Source organism: Coffea arabica, chromosome 4c (assembly GCF_036785885.1).
Source record: "Coffea arabica cultivar ET-39 chromosome 4c, Coffea Arabica ET-39 HiFi, whole genome shotgun sequence".
NCBI classification, from domain to species: domain Eukaryota; kingdom Viridiplantae; phylum Streptophyta; class Magnoliopsida; order Gentianales; family Rubiaceae; genus Coffea; species Coffea arabica.
Genome location: NC_092316.1, coordinates 1,988,977 through 2,011,365, shown reverse-complemented (window position 1 = coordinate 2,011,365; position 22,389 = coordinate 1,988,977). Strand labels below are relative to the sequence as shown.

The 22,389-nt window shown below is 36.8% G+C and overlaps 2 protein-coding genes across 9 annotated transcripts; one reads left to right on the top strand and one right to left on the bottom strand.

Annotated features, from left to right (window-relative positions):
• Positions 1 to 1,456: 1,456 nt before the first annotated feature.
• Positions 1,457 to 9,206, top strand: LOC113741689 (protein PAF1 homolog). The gene is made up of 12 exons (XM_027269287.2): positions 1,457 to 3,084; positions 4,477 to 4,545; positions 5,801 to 5,908; positions 6,000 to 6,183; positions 6,270 to 6,337; positions 6,437 to 6,556; positions 7,306 to 7,411; positions 8,130 to 8,216; positions 8,321 to 8,389; positions 8,468 to 8,539; positions 8,663 to 8,806; positions 8,893 to 9,206. The coding sequence occupies exons 1-12, from the start codon at positions 2,135 to 2,137 to the stop codon at positions 9,034 to 9,036; spliced, it is 2,121 nt and encodes a 706-aa protein (XP_027125088.2). The 5' UTR covers positions 1,457 to 2,134; the 3' UTR covers positions 9,037 to 9,206.
• An 869-nt stretch (positions 9,207 to 10,075) lies between these two features.
• LOC113741698 (MMS19 nucleotide excision repair protein homolog) lies at positions 10,076 to 22,051 on the bottom strand. 8 transcript variants are annotated; one of them, XM_072045324.1, is made up of 23 exons: positions 21,888 to 22,050; positions 21,610 to 21,672; positions 21,457 to 21,511; positions 21,189 to 21,286; positions 20,465 to 20,623; positions 20,242 to 20,301; positions 19,512 to 19,700; positions 18,514 to 18,567; positions 17,667 to 17,753; positions 17,064 to 17,574; positions 16,860 to 16,904; positions 15,386 to 15,765; positions 15,109 to 15,182; positions 14,012 to 14,117; positions 12,918 to 13,813; positions 11,892 to 11,967; positions 11,688 to 11,799; positions 11,490 to 11,566; positions 11,225 to 11,305; positions 10,893 to 10,972; positions 10,724 to 10,797; positions 10,548 to 10,637; positions 10,076 to 10,212 (listed from the first exon to the last, which is right to left on the bottom strand). In XM_072045324.1, exons 1-21 carry the CDS (start codon positions 21,957 to 21,959, stop codon positions 10,764 to 10,766), a joined length of 3,309 nt encoding a protein of 1,102 aa, XP_071901425.1. In that variant the 5' UTR covers positions 21,960 to 22,050; the 3' UTR covers positions 10,076 to 10,212; positions 10,548 to 10,637; positions 10,724 to 10,763. The 8 variants fall into 8 exon arrangements, with proteins under 8 accessions (XP_071901425.1, XP_027125093.2, XP_071901422.1 ...); XM_027269292.2 differs by having other exon boundaries at positions 10,734 to 10,797; positions 16,860 to 17,574; positions 21,888 to 22,051; XM_072045321.1 differs by having other exon boundaries at positions 16,860 to 17,574.
• Between the last annotated feature and the right edge of the window lie 338 nt (positions 22,052 to 22,389).

Sequence of the window (22,389 nt, the reverse complement as noted above, 5' to 3'; positions counted from 1 at the left end):
GCTTGCATTTATTATTGTTTGCCGCAACCTCTGATTTGTATGAATAGCCTTTTTCCTTTGACAACATATCGGTGCTCCCCATCCGGCCGCAGGCCTTCAATTCAATTGAACAGAGTTTAATGCCAATTAACAAAACTACTAGAGTGTACTACTACTAGATTTCACGCTGTAATGATTCTGCGTGCAAAATCAATAGAGTGCTGCCCGTACATCGAAGCTAAGTAGTGGACAAGGCCGAAGAAGATTTCTTTGGACATGTTCAATCAGACCACTTGTAAAAGCCCATCGAAGCAAGTTGGGCTTCGTGCTATCCGGCTCCCCACAGGTTTTTTTCATTTCACCTAGTAAAATTTGAGTCATCAGTAAACATAAACAAAACATCTTATTCAATGTTTAAGAAAAAATGAAAAAAAAAAAAGAGTGTAGTGTTGTGTGGAAACTAGTAGAAAGCAATTACGTACCATGATTCAATGGACAATAAAATGCCAAGAAGATGAAGACTGCTTGTTAGGTGGATGATTCCTTAATGTTCTCTATGCACTAGTATGATTAACCTAGGTGGATGATTCCTTAATCCTTACATATTAGGCACGTTAATTTTATGGCTACTGATAATGTGTAAATTTTTATTTGGTGAGAGTTAATTTCATTTTGTATCCTTTTACTATACCTAAACTTTTTTACTTGATTTCAAAGTAGAATAGTATAGCTCCTAAAATACATAATTTATTCGACTGTGGTTTCTAAAATATAAAATACGTAAAAACCTTAGTTTCTAAAGTATAAAATTTGTCTTACTTTTATTTAAAGTCTGGCACATTTTCGTTAATTGTTTTACTTGAATACGATAAAATCTAATATTTTAAATATTAGAGTATTCTATATTAAAGTTTAAGGGCCAAAACGAGAATTCGAACACGTTTGGGACCAGCTAAATTATGCTTTTTCATTAACTAAAGCCATTATAAAAGCAAAAATGCTCTGCTATAAACATCATTAATTCTTACACCCGATGCAAAGTTTTTAGTTCTAAATTTGCTCCATTATCACCCAAATAAATTTTAGAAAATTGATGTTTGCGAATAAATCTAGTAGAAAGTATCTAACAGTTGCTATATTTTATTTTCTTTGGTTACAGCTCCTGCTTTGTTTGGATTGCAAATTTTTCAACTAAAAATTTTTACCTTTTCTCGTAAACTCATTTTCTGATCATTTTTTTTTAATTCACATATATCAAATCATTACAATACATTTTTATACAATGCATCTTTTCAATTTCCACTTGCCACCACAGTTTCGAGATTCTAAGGATGCATGATGTTTAGTGGTATCAATTTGGGTGCATGACAGCATTATATCTAGGCAACGAGGACTTGTAAAACGAACAAAAAGATGTATTTATAAAAAATATAAAAATTTATCTGTGAAAACTAACAATCCAAAGTCCAAACAAGGCGGTCGGTCACAGCCGAAAAAAGACACTGCGATGCGTTATAGATTTTTATCGCGTACACCTGCACTAGTTCTTAAGTAGCAGTCGCCAGCGAGTTAAACTTCAAGTAATACCCCCGCCCTTTTACTCCCAATACCCAGCGTCCCTCTCCACCGCTCCCTTTTTCTCCGATCAAACACTTGTTTGTACAGATGCTCTGTTATATAGCATTTTTCGTGTATTTCTGATTTAACTTTCGCTGTTCGATTCCTCCTTCTCCTACATTCTTTTTTCTTTGATGATTCAGTTTTGATTAGATTCCCGAAATAAACAATCTCCTTCTAATAATAAAATTGTTTTTGGCTCTAGGGTTGGAATTTAGCTGTCCTTTCAGCTCAATCTCGAATTATATGTAATTGAATTTAACTTCTTCGATCCTCGGACGGAGAATTTTCTCCAAATTTAATCGCACTTAGCTGTCAACTTTTGTGAAGTTTTGTTCGTTCTGTTTTGTAATTGCTAGGTTTTTTTTTTTTTTCCGATTTAGTATACATACAAATTCGTGCTAATACGGGGCTATGAATGCAATGCATACAACTAAAACTCGGTAAATTTGTGAGTTACTGCAAATTTCTGTCATTTATGTTACTTAGGGTTTCAGTTCAGTAGTAAACGCAGAGTTGCGCAAGGGGAGTAGTTGTAATGGCGTCGTATAGGCCATTTCCTCCGCCACCTCAGTCAACTTTTGCTCCTCGGCCACCTCCTCCGCCGCCGCCGCCGCCGCCGCCGGGGCCCGCGAATCAGAATCCTTTGCAACCTCCTGCCTTGCCCCCTCATCAGCAGCAACAATCTCAAGGGAATCAGTATTCTCAGAATTGGGGTTATTCTCAAATGCCGCCAAATTCGAATTATCCGCAGCCATACAATCCTCCTCCGCGGAATCAAATTCCGCCGCAGCCAGCACAGCAACAATATCAGTATCCTCCTCCGCCGCCTCTCCAGGATAAGTCCTTCCCACCTCCTCCTCCTCCGACTTCCTTGCCCCCGCAGCCTGGCCCTGCCCCGCCTGCTCCAGGGTATTATCCATCTGGTCAGTACTCCCAGTACAGTCAGCACCAGCCTTTGCAACCCTTGCAGCCACCCCCACCTCCGCCGCCCCCTTCCTCTCCTCCCCCTAATTCTGTCGCTCCACCTCCTCCTCCGCCACCGTTATCGCCTCCGCCACTACCGTCGTCACTTCCTCCTGGTCAGAGCAAGGAAAACAGGAATGCAGAGGAGAGAAGGCCATCGAGGGAAGGAAGAGATTCTGGGTGGCGTGATTTGGGAAACGCTAAGCAGCAGAAGGTTCCTGTTCCTCAAGTTCCAGCTAGAAAGCCCAGTGGGCCTCCAGGGAGGGTTGAGACAGAGGAGGAGAGGAGGTTGAGGAAGAAGAGAGAATACGAGAAGCAACGGCAGGAAGAAAAACATAGGCAGCACATTAAAGAATCACAGAGTAGAGTGCTGCAGAAGACCCAAATGATATCTTCTGGAACAAAAGCGCATGGGTCGATTACTGGCTCACATATTGGTGACAGGAGGACTGCTCCTCTGTTAAGTGGTGAGAGGATTGAGAACCGGTTGAAGAAGCCTACGACATTTCTTTGCAAGTTAAAGTGAGTATGCTGAAACATCAATTGGATCTGTGTTGTTGCTTAAAGATTTGTCCTTTTCCTTCTAAGGGCACATGTTTATGTGGATTTGATTGTGACACAGTTGTAGTGCTGAAAGTTTAGATGGTTAGACATTATCTTGTTAACCAACATGAGGATGTTTATAGCATGCCATTATGACAGTAATTTCTAAGAATGTTTTGTTCTTACACTAGCGATATGAGTGGTGCACTTTAGATTTTGGTAAAGCATTTATTGCGTGCATATGTGAATTCTGTGTGCGCACATTAGTGAAATTTTTACTGATATAGAGCAAATTATTACCTATTGAGCAGTAATCTTCCTTTTGACCATTTTGAGTTAACGTTCGAGAGAGAACATATTACACAAAACATATACCATGCTATTCAATTGCTTAAAAGTTTATTCTTTGTTTTTCCCTTAAACACTTGTTTGATTGTGATTGGAGGATGATCACAAGGATGGCATTAAAAATTTTCAAACAAGTTAAAAGTTAATTTTGGTGTGCATCCAACTTTGAATTAGCAAGGTCGATTGTGGATTTGTAGTATCAATAGTTTGACAGGTGGCATCCTTTCTCTTAAGCTAACAAAATCCATTAGTGTCTTCTTAAATTGGGTTGTCAATGGTCACTAAGCTATGATGTCTTTAAAAGAATACCATGGACATATACAAAATAATAAGTTCCAACAAGCTGATAACTTTCTGTTTATTATTTTTCTTGAGAAATGCATTTTACTGAAATAAATTGGCTATTGTGTTGGATTTGTAAGTTAAAAATATAGCCGTTGACCTAACCCATAAGGGTGACTTCAAAGAAGTGAAAAATCATGATGCTAAGAGTTCTACTTTCTCTTCTGCATCAAGCCTAGCCTACTTTCACTGGCGCACTCCTGGAAACCCATCTCAAACTTAAAACTGCTTGTCATCTTTTGCCATGCTAACGATCCATAAACAGTAGATCCAACCCAAATACAATCCAACCTAGCCCTAGCCGCATATCTGCTGCACGTAAACTTAAAGTTATTGAGATTTATTCATTCCTGCCTCCAGTCTCTGGCCAAGGTCACCACTTTAAGGGAATTATTTCCTCTCTGGCAAAAAGAAACTGTTATAAGCATTCTGAACTTGCAAAGAACATTTCATTTCCTTGAAGAGAATGTGGTCGTGCATTTTTTATGATCAAAGGAAGAACAAGTTGCAGGGCTTTCTGTATCTGATGATGCTACACATCACTTACTGTTTCAATTGATGTTTCACTTTTGTCGTTTTTGCTAATTGTGTTATATTTTCCCATGAAAAGAAAAAGCTTTCCTTTTGCTCTTCACTTTTTGCTGTGTGAATATCATTGATTTGATTTTGTAATCTTTGCAGATTCCGGAATGAATTACCTGATCAGACAGCACAACCAAAGCTTACATCTTTAAGGAGAGATAAAGATCGGTAAGAAACCTTTTCCTGCTTTTCTTCCTGCCACTCACTTCTCCTCCTTTTAATGAATTATGTAATAGTGGCTCTGTTTATATAGTCGGTATGCTAACTAATCATAAGCTTGTCAATAAATTAAAATCTTAATTCACGATAATGTGACCTGTAGGGCAAGAAGTTTTTTGTTCTTTTTCCTTGAAAAATTTAATGGTCTTGATGTGATAGAACTAAGTTTTGGCATATTACCTTGAAGGATGGAAATGGCTGGCTTGAATACTGATTTTATTAAAGAGATTGTGGTTTGATGGGGAGTGAATGTGAGCCTTATTCGGGCTATGCAGCATAATTTCCTAACAGATTAATTGTAAAGGGAAATGTAGGATTGTCGCAGATGATCATCAATCAATCGAAATTGTAGCCTTGTCCAGGAAACTGAGTATGAAAACAAAACTTTGTAGAAATTGGACGTGATCATTTACTCTTTACCATTTAGAGTGAGATTAAACCTTTCTCAGGAATACCATCAAGTTTTTCTGTTTAAATGGTGGAGAACTTTAACAAAATTGCTCATTTAATTGGAGGCATGGAACACGGTTCTACATGACATGTCAAGCCGTTTGAAGTTTTATAAAAAGAGTTGCTATGAAGATGACTTATGACAGAAGTGAATCATCCAATAAGCAGCCTGCAACTTTAATGAATGTGGAAACATCTGCCTCTCTTCCCTTTCTCTATTCCGTTTATTCATTAGAACGGTTGATGTTTGCTCTGAGTTCCAGCATAGTTGTGTGTCATGCTCGATTTACTTGCAATGAGAGTCACTGCATGGCTGGGTTCTATATTTCCAATTTCCTACATTTTGAATGCTGGAACTTCCATTACTAACCTTTTTCTTGGGAAATTTAATCTTTCTAGCACTTGTGTCGCATAATGTGTCATCAACCCTTGATAACAGTTCTACCATTAGAACCTCAAGATTTAGATCTATTTGGAATGTGTCAAGTACTTTTCACACATCATATTCATACATTATAAATTGCAACCATGAATAATGACTATGTATACAATTTTACTGAATGTACGCCTGCCCAGCTTACTAGATATGATCGGAGGTTCACTTCTGCAAAATTTTGATTCTGATTTTGCAGAAAACTTGTGCAGTAATAACTAAGAAAATATCTATCCCTTACTTGATTCTGCCTCATATTTGCCTTCCATTCAATATTTCTAGTTTTTAGTTCCTTTGTTAGATTGGTAACCAAGTCTGCAGGTTTACAAAATATGCCATCACTTCTCTGGAGAAAATGCACAAACCTGAACTATATGTTGAACCGGATCTTGGAATACCACTGGATTTGCTTGATCTCAGCGTGTATAAGTATGTCCTTGACAATTCTTTTCCCCCAAAATTAATTACAAATCTTTAAAGCATGAAAATGGTGATCTTTCATAATTTCTTTCTCGATTAGTCCACCCAAAGGCAGAAGCCTGCAACTAGATCCCGAGGATGAGGAATTATTACGTGATGATGATCCTGTAACCCCAATTAAGAAAGATGGCATAAAAAGGAAAGAAAGGCCCACCGACCAAGGTGTTTCTTGGCTGGTCAAAACCCAATATATTTCTCCTCTTAGCATGGAGTCGTCTAAACAGGTACCATTCAGCATGATTTGGTCTGAAGATGTTTATTTTAATGTGAACTGCCGGGGTGGAAGTTACAACTTGGATTCTCTTTGTAGTCTCTCACTGAAAAGCAGGCAAAAGAATTGCGAGAAGGTCGCAATCTTTTGGAGAATCTTAATAGCAGGTTAGTTGTGAGCTTAAATACTATTTTCCATGTGAAGAGGTGCATATAAAAACATTCTGATTGTTGGGGCCATATAAAATGATATATTGTAATTTTCAGGGAAAGACAGATCCAGGAAATTCAGGCTTCATTTGAGGCATGCAAGGCCAGGCCTATTCATGCAACTAATTCTAGATTACAAGCTGTTGATATTCTCCCGCTTTTTCCTGATTTTGATCGGTAGATCTCTTCATTTTTCATCTTCATTGCATAATTTTTAAGCCAGTAATTGTCTATTAGCACTTATATTTGCAGTTATGTACAGGAAGAGGGGAAGTGTCTACATATTGTACCCTTGCTTTTGGATAGAATTTGTATTCTAAACACAGTCTTTTAGGGTTTATTTTTTTTTTCTACTTGTATGGGTAACTATACAAGCCTTTGAAGTCCTTGGGTTATTAAAAGGTCTGTCTAGTTACAGTATACTGTAGTTCTACTTGTATCTAAGACTCAGTTGGGAACAAAGTCATTTAGGCCTTGTTTGGGAGTGCAGGGAAGAAAAGAAAAGATGAGAAGAGAAAACATACTAAATAATGCTCTTTTGTCTTCTTCTGGAGTTCTGGAAACAAATTTTATTCTCTTGTTGGGAGTTTGAAGAGAACTGGAAGGATATGATGTTTTAGTAAATTCACTTTAAAAAAATGTCTTGCTGAAACTGGACAGTTGTCCAGAAGTGGTACATCTGTTTATGGGATATAATGTTGGAGTCTAATTAGAAATTTCATTCATGCGCAGACATGATTTTAGATTCACATTACCTGTTTAAGGTCTCAAATATTTTTAGTTGACCCCATAAAGAAACAAGAAGTGTCGTATTACCTGCAAGAATGGCTTTTTGGGCTCTGATTCTTATAGCTGATTGACTGTTTCTTCAAGTGAATTGGCTTTGGTTTTATGTGAAAGTTGATGTAGTACTGCTGATTTGGCAGGTACGGTGACCAGTTTGTTGTAGCAAACTTTGATAGCGCTCCTACTGCTGACTCAGAAATTTACAGCAAGTTGGATAAATGTATCCGTGATTCACATGAATCGCAGGTAAAATCTGTTAATTCGTGTTTGTATACATCAAAGTATTTACTACATCATTTTGCACATTTAAGTCAGACTGTCAAGAGTTAGTTCAGTGGCCCACCATTGATTACTCTTGAGTTCCCTCGTGGAGGATTAGTATATCCGAGACACAAATCATACAACCTTTTCTTACAGGTTGAAGAGTTAGAGGGAAAGGAGGAGATTTTAATATGGATGTTCTATTTTTCAGTTGTATTATCGCAGCCTTTAGTGATTGTGTGGAGGGGAGGGATGCAAGGGGATTTTCTCATTCCTGGCCCCCACATTTGTCATACTAATTTATTCATATCAATTTTTTTTGCAGGGTGTTTGTTGGGGGGGGGGGGGGGGGTTTGTGATGTGACTAAGAATTTACTGCTGTTTAACCCTTATGAAATTCATAAATTCTTCTAGCACTTTTAATTTTTGTACACATTGTTTATTTCATATGAAGTCTTAACAGTTCTAAGTGGATTGAATATCTTGTCACCGATTGCCGTGAGTCTCAACAGTCCTAAGTGGATTGATTACTTCTATGAAGTCTTAACAATTCTAAGTGGATTGATTATGTACCCGAAAAAAGTGGATTGATTATCTTGTCACTGAATACTGTAATTTTTCCAGATTATATTACCAATTTCTCAATCATAATTACTAAACATAGTAAGAGAGAGTTTTGTGACAAGTATGCTCATGATTGCAGGCAATTATGAAAAGTTTTGTGGCTACCAGCTCTGATATGGCAAAACCTGATAAATTTTTGGCTTATATGGTTCCTTCACCTAATGAGGTAGTTGAATTTTTACTCGAGGAAAAAGGGCAATATAATTTCAGCGTGACTGATTTTCTCTCAGTTTTGTATGATCGTCAATGTATATGTGTTTATCGTTCCAGCTATCAAAGGATATCTATGACGAAAGTGAAGATGTTTCATACTCCTGGATTCGTGAATATCATTGGGATGTATGTATGCTTTCTTTAGTTTTTCTATAGATACTTTTACTGCATCTGCTGACTGAGACATCCTTCATGTATGGACAGGTTCGAGGGGATGATGCGGACGACCCCGCAACATATCTCGTGACCTTTGGCGAATCACAGGCGCACTATATGGTATGTTATTTGAGCTCTTTAGTGTTACTTTATTTACTTGTACTTAAAGTTTGGCATTTATCGTTGAGGGGTGGAAACGCTCTCTATGAGGATTTTGCTGACACAGAGTATATTTTGATGCAGCCTCTACCGACGAAGCTAATTTTGAGAAAAAAGAGAGCTAGAGAAGGGAAATCAAGCGAAGAAGTTGAACATTTTCCTGTACCTTCGAGATTGACTGTAAGGAAGAGATCAACTGTAGCCGCAATAGAATTGAAGGAAGTTGGGGTATGCCAATTAACCTTTATTTTTCTTCTTTCTTTTGAAAAATATCAAGAACATCTGGCTGATCTTTGAGTTCCTCGTGTTTGCAGGGTTATTCAGCATCAAAAGGGAGTGGTTTCAATTCGAAGAGAGCAAGATTGGACATGGAAGATGGCCTTGGTCAATCACAGAAGAGTGTGGATGATATGGAGCCAGATCAGTCCAGTGGAGGCGAATATGATATGTCTGATTGAATGTGTTTATACAGAATTATCCAACTGATACTATACAGAGTCAGAGAGTGCAAGAGTCAATTAGTGACAGCAGAAATATAATGGGATATAGGATTTTTGCCTTGCTTCTTGTGAAAATTTTGATAACTCGAAATTTTTCCTGTCTTCTAAATTTTGGATTTTTTCCCTCATTTCTTTTTATGTTGCTTACAACTTACAAAATTTTGCCTGAAATTTGGACATGATTTACCTGTATCTTGGCTTTTATAGTATTCGTGATTAAACACACACAAAAAAAATAAAGTAAGTTATGAAACCAAATTAATTGGATTTGGGAAAACTTTCACCTTATCATTAGAAGGGATATAGAAGATTTGTTCTTGAATTTCCATAACTAACCCAAGAAGGAAGGCATTCAAGTATCAACAATAACGATCGAATGTGAGACTGAAATTCAAAGTCGGTCATTTTGGAACTACTAAGGAAAAGCAAAATAATTTCATAACACCTTTGGAATTCCTCGTGTTGGATAACGTCAAGAGAAAAAAAAAATCAGAGGCAAGAGAAAATGTCCAATATATTAGACTATGGAAAGCTAAAGGGACGACTGAAAGTTAATATTGAAAAGAACTTTGACACTGCGAACATAACTGAATAAGATGCAGTCATTTTCTTCTTTCGCTGTTTCCTGTTTGGTTGAGGAATTGCAGTAAGTTTACATGGTCATGATTGCTGTACCTGTGTGACTGCAAGCAGAATGCCCCCATTGAACAAAAGGCAATTAGCACACTTCTACTAATTAAGCTATATACATTAACATCCTAATGAAACAAATCAATGCTCTAAACTCCCAAACTCACATTTTAAGGTGAGATATCATTCTCCAATAGAACTATTCAGCAACAAAGCTGCATATATAGCGGCTTCAGAAACTTGGAGACCTCTTGAAACACTTTTATCAGAGCAATATATGTCAGTCTCAAACTACCAAGGACATGGTAAATCCTCCAATTACTCCGAAGGGTGACCAAGAAATGGCAATGTTGACACTAGCTAACAATTTAGGACAATCACTTGTCTGCCTCAATTGAAAGCAAAAAATCATCTACACTTCCGAACAGCAGGCAAGATGAAGAATGCGTTATCCCTGCAGTCCTCTATTGTTGACTAGAAGGTACTCCAACTTGCTTAAGAAAGCTGAAAAGGAACACACAATTGAGTCATCAAGAGCTACATGCTAAATGGTTCAGTAACATGATTTATTTCATCGCTTTAAAATAGAAAACACCCAATTCCATGATAATTTATTGTGCCACTAGTTTTACTCAATTTGCTGATATATCATTTCGTGTACTTATGGTAAATATGCCTCAATGGATCTTTATATTGCAGTTAAGTGATCACAATAACACATTGGAAATCTATCCCTTCTTTCCAGGTATCTAGGTAGCTTCTCTAAAGTAAACCTGCAAACTTTTTAGGTAACATTTTATTGTTACACAATGCAATACTACGAGATAGAAGGGGCATGCCTGCAATTTGAGATGCATGACTGAGTAGTTTCCAGTTTCAGCTACCAAGAAAGATTAGTATAGCATGACAATGGTACTTCTTCATCTTCCCTGAGAGCAACAAATGAGCAAAGATCATCATTATTTCCCATCTGCAGTACTTCTAATACCATTAATTCTGATGCAATATAGTAAACCTTATCTCACAAGCCTTGGAACTCGATGTTATTTAGTATTTCAAAAGTGAAGGCTTCTTGAGGCAATTGATGCCCTGTCCAAAAACATCAGCTGCCAGAGCAAAATCTAATTATGACCTTCACTATTGAAGAAGGAAAAGAACACCATCATTTATTTGATTGCCCAAACCAAGCTTGGCGACATCTGACTGCTTCTTGTCTGACAGCCCTCTTTGGATCATCCAAGGCTTTTGATATAGCTTGTAAAACCTTATAAGGATATAGAGAACATTCTTTAGTATGCTTGTAATGATGTAACTGCATATTCATGCACATGGACAGAATTGGGTTGCGCAAAAAGTAGAGAAATGATAGAGTGCATCAACAAAAGCAGCTTTCCTAGTAATTGATAATTGACAAAGACAATATGGCAAAATATTTGAAATCACGAAAATAATGTTTATATATCATTGGTTACACATAATTGAGTTCACGTAGACATGCAGCATAACTAACTGCTACCTTTGTTCTCGATGGATAAATCCTCGCATAAGGCAGTTCAGACATTGCACCAAGGCACTGAATTGCTGTCTCTCGAATTACCTAAAACATTACGAGAACAATTTTACAGAATTTATAAAGGAAGCACATCTGATCAAATTCATTTTTGCTTAGACATAAATTTGCACAAGTGTTTGTTACCCACATTAATTGTGTACCAAATTAGTTTTTGGATTTGTCCATCATGAAGAAAAAAGCTAGATATCAATTAAAAAATTCTTTTTACCATCATATGAGGATACGCTGCAAGCCCAATAAGCTGGTTAATTATGGCTTGTGCATTTTCCAAAACAGCTACTTGTCCTGGACCAAGAGGTTAAACTTGGTTCATAAATCAAAGAACTTGCAGATTCATGAAAGAAAATCTGAAACATCGTTCAGTAGGGACATTAAATTCTCTCAGACAATGGAACAACATCCTTACCATTTTTGTCCATCAAAATTGCAGAGAGGACAAGAATGACATTGTAGATGACATCTTTATGCATAACATCCTCAGTCAAGGTGGACAAGCTATCTAGAAGCAAGGGAATGAGCTGCAGACAAGGGCCCAATTTTGGAGTAGATTTATCAACCCAAACCCAAACAAGAACAAAATAGAATTGACAGGAAGCTCTAGGATACTAACCTTATTAGCTTCACTTATCATAGCAGACAGAGGGGTCTCTGATATTACATGTGCAAATGATCGGAAGAGCATGGATCTGTAACAGGTTGTTTACCACAATCTTTAGTACTTGAGTGCATACATATGTTTAAGATTGATGAAGAGCACATTCTATTCCATTACTCTATTCCATCAATTCCAATATCAGTCACAAACAAGGTCAATATCAGTCACAAACAAGGTTACTGTATTATGCTTCTAAACATTTGAACAGTAGCTTTTGTTAAGCCACAATTCACAAAAGTATTGACAGGACAGTTCCATCATCCAAAATGATGATTTAAGAGTTTAACGATAGACATTTAAGACCATGGCTCCAAAGTACTTAAAGAAAAGTTATGATGAATATCTTATAGTTCCTGCGGGGATCAACGTGGTTCTCTCTGATAGGTATAAATACAACAAAATTACAAGCCTGCAGTACTCTTCAAGTCCTAACTGATGCTACCAATCTAGACACTGCAATGCACAATTGAACACTACATGTTGCCAGCCTGTACCTCGCCTGCTGGAATGCTTAGAATTAACAACCCTGAAGGAAGAAGGATTCAAGCACATGAAAGTAGAGAGAAGAGAAAAAGAATGCAACTGCTACTGAACAAAAGGGGGCAAAACACAAAATCTTGGGGGGAACTGGTGAATGGTGCTTGAGCAAAATCTCACTGTTCGAAAACATGACATTGAACTACGAAGAAAGTTGAGCTCATGCTAGTATCACCATACCGGAGAGGAAAATCTTCCACTAGTGATGTTTACAGCAGGCATAAAAAGCTATTAAGGTGGACAAAGGAGAAGTAGTAGGCTTCGTAGTTTCAAACTTAAACCAGAAAAATTAAATCAAGGAGTACAATGCCAACAATACATGGCTTTAGATCCACAAAGGAATAAGAACAGAAGGGGCTTGAGGCAACATCATTCAACTACCTAGAAGAAATCAGAACATTGGAATACTAAGGAGAGGAAATTTGGAGGTATATCCGTATGTACCTAGTTATTATTGAATTAGATTGCCTCGTTGAAGATAATAAAAGGGGCATAACAGAGTTGTAAAACCGTTGCTTGTAAAGTGGCCGTATCACTGAATGATAGTTCCTATTCAAACAATCTTCGGAATCACTCAGGAGAATATGAAATGCATCAGCAGCAGATTTCATTAGAGGGATCACTTCTTGCTCTTTGCCTTCAATTGGATCACATGACTCTGGAAAATCCCCATTATTGGTGTTCTCAAGTAAGACACCTAAAAAAGTCATTGTGATGTCCTTTATCCCTTCATGACCTCGCATAATCAATCCCTTTCCTATCCAAGCCAGTCCAACAATTGCAGAAATGTGAACCGAGGTATGATTTAAACCAGCAAGGCACTTAGTATTATGTATCTCATTGCCACCACCAAACAAAGAGCATTTTCTGAGAGTATTACTCTGGCAGAAATTCCATATGCTACTTGTTAGTATCACATCTATTGCCTCTTCCACACCATATTCTTGTGACAAATGCCTTTCATTGGTTTTTGAAGGCAATTTGTTAACCAAAGAACCCAATGCCTGAGCCGAAGGAATATGACCTTTTGTAAGGGCCATTATGAATAACTGTAAAACCATCTTTAAATTTTGGACGTGTGTTTGAGGACGGAGTGCAATAACAACTGAAGCATACAGTGAAATGATCCATTCATCTCTACATGAAACTCTGTCAACATGATGATTAAGGTATGAGTCTTCTGAATTGGACAAGGAAGTGGCAAATGGTGAATCTTTCAGAGGAAACAAGGTGCTTGCTGATAGTACCCTAAAGGCTCTATTGACAATCTTTTCCTGACTTTCCTGTGAACAGCGTCGAACTGCTTGTTTCATTGCTGTCATAGCTGCACCAAGAAGTTCCTGAGTACACACACATGTTTTCTTGTTATTTTTCAAACAGGAATTTTCATTAGTCAGGATCAGGAAGTGCTTTATTTAAATTAACTTCCTAAACTTTTACATATGATTATGGAACCAAAAAGGCAATTCTTTATTCAAACACTGAACGGATGTCAATGAGAACCATCAATCATTAGTAAATATGCCAGTCATTCTTACGTAATTTTGAACAGTGAGATTGACCGAACTAGAATTGTCAATCTTGTCCCAAATAATAGCTGCCAAATTCCAAGCAACTTCCTCAGAACCTCCATTCATTTCAAACCTGGAACACAAACAAGCATTTGAGACAAATATCTGCCAATGAGATCAACACATAGTTGCAGTCTGACAAGATAAATGAGTGAGTGAGTATTTCTGAACAAAGGTATCAGGCGATTTTAACAGATTTTTCCACTTAAATGTTTGAATAACCTTAAATATGTCCATTTATGACTACAATGATACAATCAGTGAAGTTTAGCAAGCTAAGCATAGGACCCAGCTATAGTAGCATTCGACTTGGAACTGCTACTGTAATTATATTCAGGAGTCATGACCACCATTGTAAGCTTGTGTTTCTATCTGCAGGGAAATAATTGTTGGTAGCTTAAACTTAAAATATCAGAATGTGGCAATATACAAGAAAACAGCTTCTTAATCCCACTTCCAATATTTCCTCCTGCAGGAGATTTAGCCTAGTAAACAAAATAAACTACGAACTTAAATCAAAGTCAGTGAGAAAATGAAATAGGATGCATTTATCAATCATAACAAATGATTAATCTTAACGACCAGCATACATTTAACATAATAACAACTAAAAAAGCTGAAGTTGTAAGTAATATCCCATTCCTAAGCCAAGAAAATTAGAAAGATTCAAAGAGCAAAATCTGGTGTGCTTAAAAATAAAAAGATAAAGGAAAAAGTCTCATCCTTCTTTGCTTTCAAAAGAGCTCCTAACTCATTATGGAAGGTCACCACTATCTCAACCACCAGCAATTAGTTGTGAATTCAAGAGTCAAGTTCCCCAACATGGTCTTGGATGTGCTGATCATGAAATTAAATTCAGCAACCACAATATAAATCCAATTGGTAAGGAAATCAAACATAACATGAAGAGATAGGTTCATTATCTTAACTTATCAAATCATTAAAATATAGTCAAGTGAAATGTATAGCTTCATCTAGAATGCTGTTTAATGAAAACAAAATTTTGCAAGACAGCAGAAACCAAGTAATTAAGAGATTGGAGGCAATTCAATTTAGAGACATACCATGGGAGTACCCTAGCACTATAGCACTCCAGAACCTTGATTACCAATTCCACTGACTCAAAATTACCATCAACCTGTATGAAGGCAAGATGAATACTTTGTAATCCACAACGACTAAGTAAAACTGTTACTATGTCCAATTTAATGGCACTACAAGTATAGAAAAAACAGAACAAAAAGTAGCACAATGCACTGCAGCATCCATATTAAAGAGAATTTCCTTAAAACACCTCAATCACAAAAAGATACTACCAAAGGAATCGAGCCAATTACATACATAAGCCTGAGTGAATTTGGCAGATATAGCCTTTTCCATCCCTTGGACAATTCTCAGCATATTGCTAATTCCTGTCATTCCAGTTTCACAAATTGCTTGCATTTTGAGAGATAGCGGCATAGCAGGCTCATCAGAAGATATCCAAGACACAAACTTGTCTACAACAATCCTAGCAAAAGTTGCTGCCTTTTCAGACTCTTGATACCCTTCAATATATAAGCCAATCTCCACTAATGCCTTTAATTCCAGCCCCCATGAGAATTTCTTGTCGAAGTTAGAAGTGATGGCTGACACCAACTTCAACAGAATGTTCTCAAACAGCAACAATGAGACAGGAGCGAAGCTCCTAGGAAATGTAGCCAAAAGCTGCAAACCCTTTACTGCAATTCGAACATTAAAAAGAAAGAGAAATTGAGATTAACTACAAGACACCATTTAATGATAAAACTAGCTAATAGTGACTGAAATAATTCTTGTAACAGTACAGGACAACTTATGCAATTGGTAGTTATCAAAAAGCAAAAATCTACTGCATTCAGCATTCTAATTGAAACTTTTCTAATTTGGTAAGAATAAATGTCAGCCCATAAAACCCACAATCCCCCCACCCCCCTTTTTCCTGAAACAATAAAGATTTCTTTGTTAGGAAAGAAAATGTTACTCAGTTGAAAACACAGACACTGCTCAAAAGTACAACAATTGTCTTCCTTTTCTTTTGCATTCAACTTTATCCTTCTTGTTTACACATCCAAGAGTAGGTAGAAAACCATGTACTAAAGATGGTAATAAACCAAGATTAGCTAGAAAACCATGTACAAATGATGGTAATGAACTAGAGGTCAACAACTCTTCCATTATCTCAATAAGTAGGATTTGATGATGTAGACAAGTCAAATTAGAAGTCTCCAATCAAAGATTTGGAATTTGATCCTAGTAGTCTAAAAAGGGGTTAATTGAGTTTGCAGCAAAAGTTAACTCTTTCAATGTGGATTAAGCATTTTGTTAAGGTTCCATAATAGATCCCCCTGAATAACTGCAGCTTGCATCAACAGCTGTAACCAAAATGGAGATTTATGAAGTTTAAACAATCTGAATCTTCGAATTTCACAGCAAATGATTAACATGGTTATATATATATATATATATATATTATCCTTCAAACCCAGTCATAAGAATCCATTTAGGGTTGTCAGCAGCCAGGCTGACGTCCCTGGATGCACACAAGTGCAAGAAAAACATTTGTTTAGGCCTTGTGCTCCAAATGGGTTGGACTTCAAACCTCCTCTCATGCTTAACTTCTTGCTAAGCTGAGTTCTTGCTGATATCAGTGTATTTAGTTTATCTTGGATAACATTCTCGGACTATGTAATATCGCAAACTAAAAACAAGCACACAGGAACCCTAACACAAGTTTGAAGTTTTTGGACAAATATCTAACACAGCACTATTAACTCTTTTAGCAATCAAATCTCACCTCCAGTATAAGCGAAAGAGCTTTGAGCATTTCCAGAAACAGCTTCTAAGTTAGAAAAGAAGATGTTGATTAATGATCTGCAAAAGCCATGCAGCATGCAACACCACTTCTCGTGTATAAAATCAGGAAAGGATGTAGATTCTTTGAAACCCAAAACCAAACATCTACATGCATCAAGGAGTTCGACACAAAGGTATAAGGTACCATAATTAAATCTAGAAGAAAGAGCACGATCTTCAGTTGCAAAACTCTCATCAGAATGATTTCCAACTGAACAGCCCAAAGCCTCCATCATTTGGGGAAAGAATTTTTCAAACACTCTATTGCAGGAAGCCATGGAAGATTTGGCAGAGACAGCAAGAAGGCGACCTACTGAATGAAGTTGTTGTCTTAGTTGCAATGGAGTATCATGAATATCCCAAGGCTTAAGAAATGAGCAGATGAAGTTATTGATGTCCTCATCTCCAAGGATCATATCTAAGAGCAAATCACTATTTTGCTGCATAAGCCCCTCCAAAAGGATCAGGGCTTCAACCATAATATCACTCTCCTCAAAAATCATACCACCATCTGACTCTGACTCCACAGACAAAGCAGACTCTGGTGAGGTATACAAAACATCTTTCACCGAAGACCAAAGAGCTCCACCATGTTTGGCCATCCTATCTGATCCATACATCGGAGCACAGTAACCAAGATACTTAAAGGATTCAACCTGTAAGCAATATCAGCCAATGTTATAATTCAGAAATAGAGACTGTCAGTGTAAACGAAAGTAGAAAGGGAACTATATTACATAAAGCAAACCTTTGCTGATGGCAGAGAAGAAGAGAGTTTATCAAGCAGCAATGGAATAGCAAATGGCTCAAAAAGTGGTGTTGCAGCAAATGCCAGCTGGAAGACACAAAAGATAAGCTGTATCAGCTGAAAAGGTTAATTGTTACCCATTAACATGTCTTCCCCTAGATCTCACCAACTCATGAACATTGTCAGCATTGCATTTGGCACAAAGTTTAAGAAAATGCTATGACGGATGATTCATTCCACATTTAACGCATTGATTTTCGACAGGTACACTTTAAAAATACAAAAAGGTTATTATTGGATTAAAAGCTTAAAGAGTTCACCACTCAGAAGGTGACAAAGAATTTGGTTGTACTTTTAGTAAATGGTGTCTTCTCTTCAACTGTTGGGCATTTATTAACATAAATAACTTTCGATTATTAGGAGAACAGTAGCTTTTTTGCTGGATCCTCCATCAAAACATCCAACATGTAATTAATTTCCAGCTAATGTCCGATAAAACACAAACAACCATATATTATACACAGCAATTCCATTTATTAACTGAAAGATACACCAAAAGAAGCATTCCCATTGAGATGTTTCAATTAGCCTGATGGCATGTTTCAAGCAGCTTATGCACTATTCAGCATTCATCAAATTCCAAGAGAAATCTCTCTCAACTCTATGGTTTAAGAGAAGAAAATAAATCCTAGGGAAGATCCATGAAACTAATTGTTTTGTATTATGTGTCAGTATATTCTATGTTACATCAACTATCCAGACAAAAGAAAATCACCCATCAAAACAGAATGTTCTCTTATAAGAGATTCCACAAACATAGTAGTTAAGGCCTAAAAATGCCACACACCAGTAATGCCCTGGAGAGCTCATCCCTGCTGACCCCAATATCTTCACTTTTTGGCTGGACATTATAACCCAAAAAAAGTTAAATGGAAGACAGATTCAGAAAAAGATCAAACACAAGAACAAATATATACACCTATCCAACTACATTATTCTATAGTATTAGTAACATCAGCAACTAGCAAGGAAGTAGTTTCAGAAGAAAACTAACATCTATAAAAAATTTGCTAAAAATAGAGCCAATATATAGCCTTCTCCCATCCTCCAGGTCCTTCTTTAAAAAGTCAGTATCACAATTTTTCATGCTGATGCAAGACTCTTATCATCAGAAAATCCCAAATGTGAGGCCTTTTTTTTTTCTTTTTATCCATGCGGTTATACACAACTAAAAACTCCACAAACATTCAGAAGCTTCAGAGAGAAAAGTAGTATAACAGAATAGCATCTATTACAGAATCTTAGGTTTACAAGTTCGGTTTTGCCGATAATAGGTTCTAAAGGGACACAACCACATTGAATCAACTTGGTGAAAGCTTACCAAGCATCTATATGCACTAATAAGTTTGAAGTTTAAAATCAGGCTTCATGCTTACTGTTAATGGCCTACTCTAGTGTTCTTAAGCTATCCAAATGTGCTTAAAAAGTTATTCTTCGAAAGGTTTAAGAAATTTTAATTGGCATTTCTTCAGAACAATTTTTGAAAAGAAAATTTATTTGTCACAAGACAGATAAGCAAAGCAATGGAAAACACCTCAATGCAACTTAGCACAGGAAAAAGCTAGAATCACCGTATTTTAAACAACAAGAATGCCCCCAAGTGTTTGATTTTCTGGTATTTTTAATCTTTATGCTTAATCAGTCAGCTCTAAAAATACCACCCATGCAATATCAAGTTCAGAAACTATTTAAAGGACAAAAAAAAGAATAGTCTAGAAAGTTGGTCTAGTATACACTAGATTAAACATAGCAGAAAAATGCAGGTGCAGCCCTAAGTGAGCTTACATGTGTAAAATGAATGGGAAAGTAACGGCCCAAAATTTCAAAAATATCTGCAGCATAACTAGCAAATGGACCAGAGGGATCAGGAAACAACTTTGCAGCAACTTCAACAATATGAAATGCGAGGATCAAGCATTGAGGATCCTTTTCTTCATCAATACCTTCACAGATTGAATAGAAAAGTTCATTGCCCTACAAATGAAGAACAACATATTCAGGCGTGACTCAATAATATAGAAATTCAAATAACAAGGCCAGAGCAGAGGAGCTAACCCATTGCCATGACATAGCAAACAGCCAAACACAACATGAGGAAATAGATAGAAGTGCAAAAGTTTAACTGAAAGCATGTTATTTAGCAATAACAATGTCCGAAATTGAAGTTTGAGCTACCCAAAATCCATATGTACTCATCTCTTAACAAATTAAGCAAGGAACATTATGCACAACCTACAACTAAACACACATGACACGAGGAAAGGTCCAAAATGACACTAGTTGAGAGGTTAGCTGAATAAGACCTACTAAACCTGATCATATAAAGTTTGCAAATTCTAATTCAAGGATAAAAAATTTCAAACCACAAACAGTAATTTAAGTCAGGAATCAAATGATGGATTTTAGGAAGCACTTATTCTACCTCATATATTTGATACCCAAATCCATAAATTATACATGAAGAATATAGAAGTAAGAAAACAAAAATGGAGTAAGATTGATAGAAACTAAATACCAGTGGCTGAACAGCATTAGGGTACCGCTCCAGTAGGCATTCCAGAAGTTCAAAGCAGAGCTGCAAGGAAATACTAATGTTTATCTTTATATCCATAGCTCCAAATATCTGATTAACCTTCCTAATTAACCTTCCTAAAACTAGTCTACTAAATAGCTCATTTTCCAGCATTACACAATTTGTCATATAACATCATTAACATTGGGATCACATTTAATCTTACCTTCCGGTCATGCTGTCCCATGGACTGCACTTGCAGATATTGCATATATGATTTCATCACAGCTTCTGCATCATTTTCAGTTACCACACCAACATCAGTTTTTCTCCTCAACAGTGCCAAACAACCAACAAGTGCACCACGCAAAGCTCTCCAGTCTTCCTGAAAATTATTAAACAATATCTATGTTCCCTTCTGAAATTCTTACACTTACAGAATTTCAAGAAAGTATAATAGGACTCTAAAGCCAGAGAAAACCAACTAAACAACAATTCACCCAAATGTAGACCTACTATTACTGGAAGCTGCAATTTAACATCTATGTATGACAGCAGAAACAACTTCAAAGCGTCCTTACAGTTCAGTCTTTCTTGATCCACTTATGGGATTGGATTTTTTGGAGTTAAACAAAGGAAAAATGGAGAAGCAAGAGAGTTTTGCCGAGATAACTAGTAAACATTGTACAACTGTGAAAGTAGCAGAAGCATCACCAACGGACCACATGTTAACTCTAACTGGACAATTCCAAGAGCATCAAAATTAACATTTATCAGTGTGCAAACACCAGCATCCTTAAATTACTCAAAAAACTTGAACTTTGATAAGAGTAAAAACCAAAACATGTATCGCAGGTAATGTCTTAAGCTGCTACAGAGAGAACAGGATTACGGTCAGAAGAAAATCAGTTCATTTTCTTTTGTGCATTTCTGTTGCAGTAGGCTCTTACCAGTCTTTCTGTAAGGAATCCTATCAAGGAATGTATCGCAGCATCACTTAAAGGCTTCAACTCTAATTGAGTCAATAGTTCCCCGAGGAGAAGTATGCCTGCCAAAAAGTGGACACATTAAATAGCCAATGCTTATTAGAACGTTCCATAGCTCGTCATTAATCAGTATGAGATAGTCCAATTTTTGGAATGGTTCATGCGAATCTCTGAAATACATTCTTAAGAAAGGCCAACTCTGAAGAATTGTAAGGGGGAAAAAGAAAAGTACCTCTTGAGCGAATGATGCTATCCGTAGTAGTCAAATACAAGTCCAATTCTCTAACCTACAATATTATACAATTAGGAAATAAACAATCACATGACACTCCACATAGCCAATCCTGCGTTGATAAAAATTCCAACTTTTTCTGCTAGAACTTACTAAAGCTTCTAGGGTTAATAAGTCATTCCTCAAAAGAATAGCAAGTGCATCCACACTGGCAGCCTGCAACCAATGAAAGTTCAAATTCAGCACGAATATCCTAAAAAAAAATGGTAATCTATTTGTGCTAAGACATTGTTTTGCTAATTCATTGTTGGGGCTAGATAAAAACGGCGAAAAGATTGAATTCATGGTGCAACAGTTCTTGTTGATCATTAAGAAGGAAAAAAATGACAAGAAAAGAAAAAGAAAAGAGCTTTTGGTAGTAGTAAGTGGACCTGTTGGGAGGGAGAGCTGGACGAGTCGACGTACGACTCGATATGCTTAACGTACTCCGTCGGCTTAGCCATTGTTGTAGAGAGAGAGAACACCAGAAGAGGTTGCGGTGTTTTGCAGCTGTGTTTTTGGGGTTTTATATGTTAGTTACCCCATGGCCAAGGGTTTTGTAATAAGTTTCTAGTTATTTTGCGGAAGATTGAAGAACCCAATGAAACGACGCCGTAGCTCTATACTATAACTTTGTCAATTCAAGTGTGTGTGTGTGTGTCTGTGTTTTTTTTTTTTTTTTTTTTTCCTTTTAATCGTTCAAGTAATACAGCCCTAAAAAATAATTTAGGGTAATGAAAAACTATGGCCTCTGGCGGACCCAAATAGCTAGTTGTTCCCGAACTGGCAAGATGAAATTCACTGCATTACTAATTCAACTGCGTTTGACGTTGTAATTAATGATTATTCACATGATCTATCATATTTTATTTCAGTATGTACTGATTGCACTAA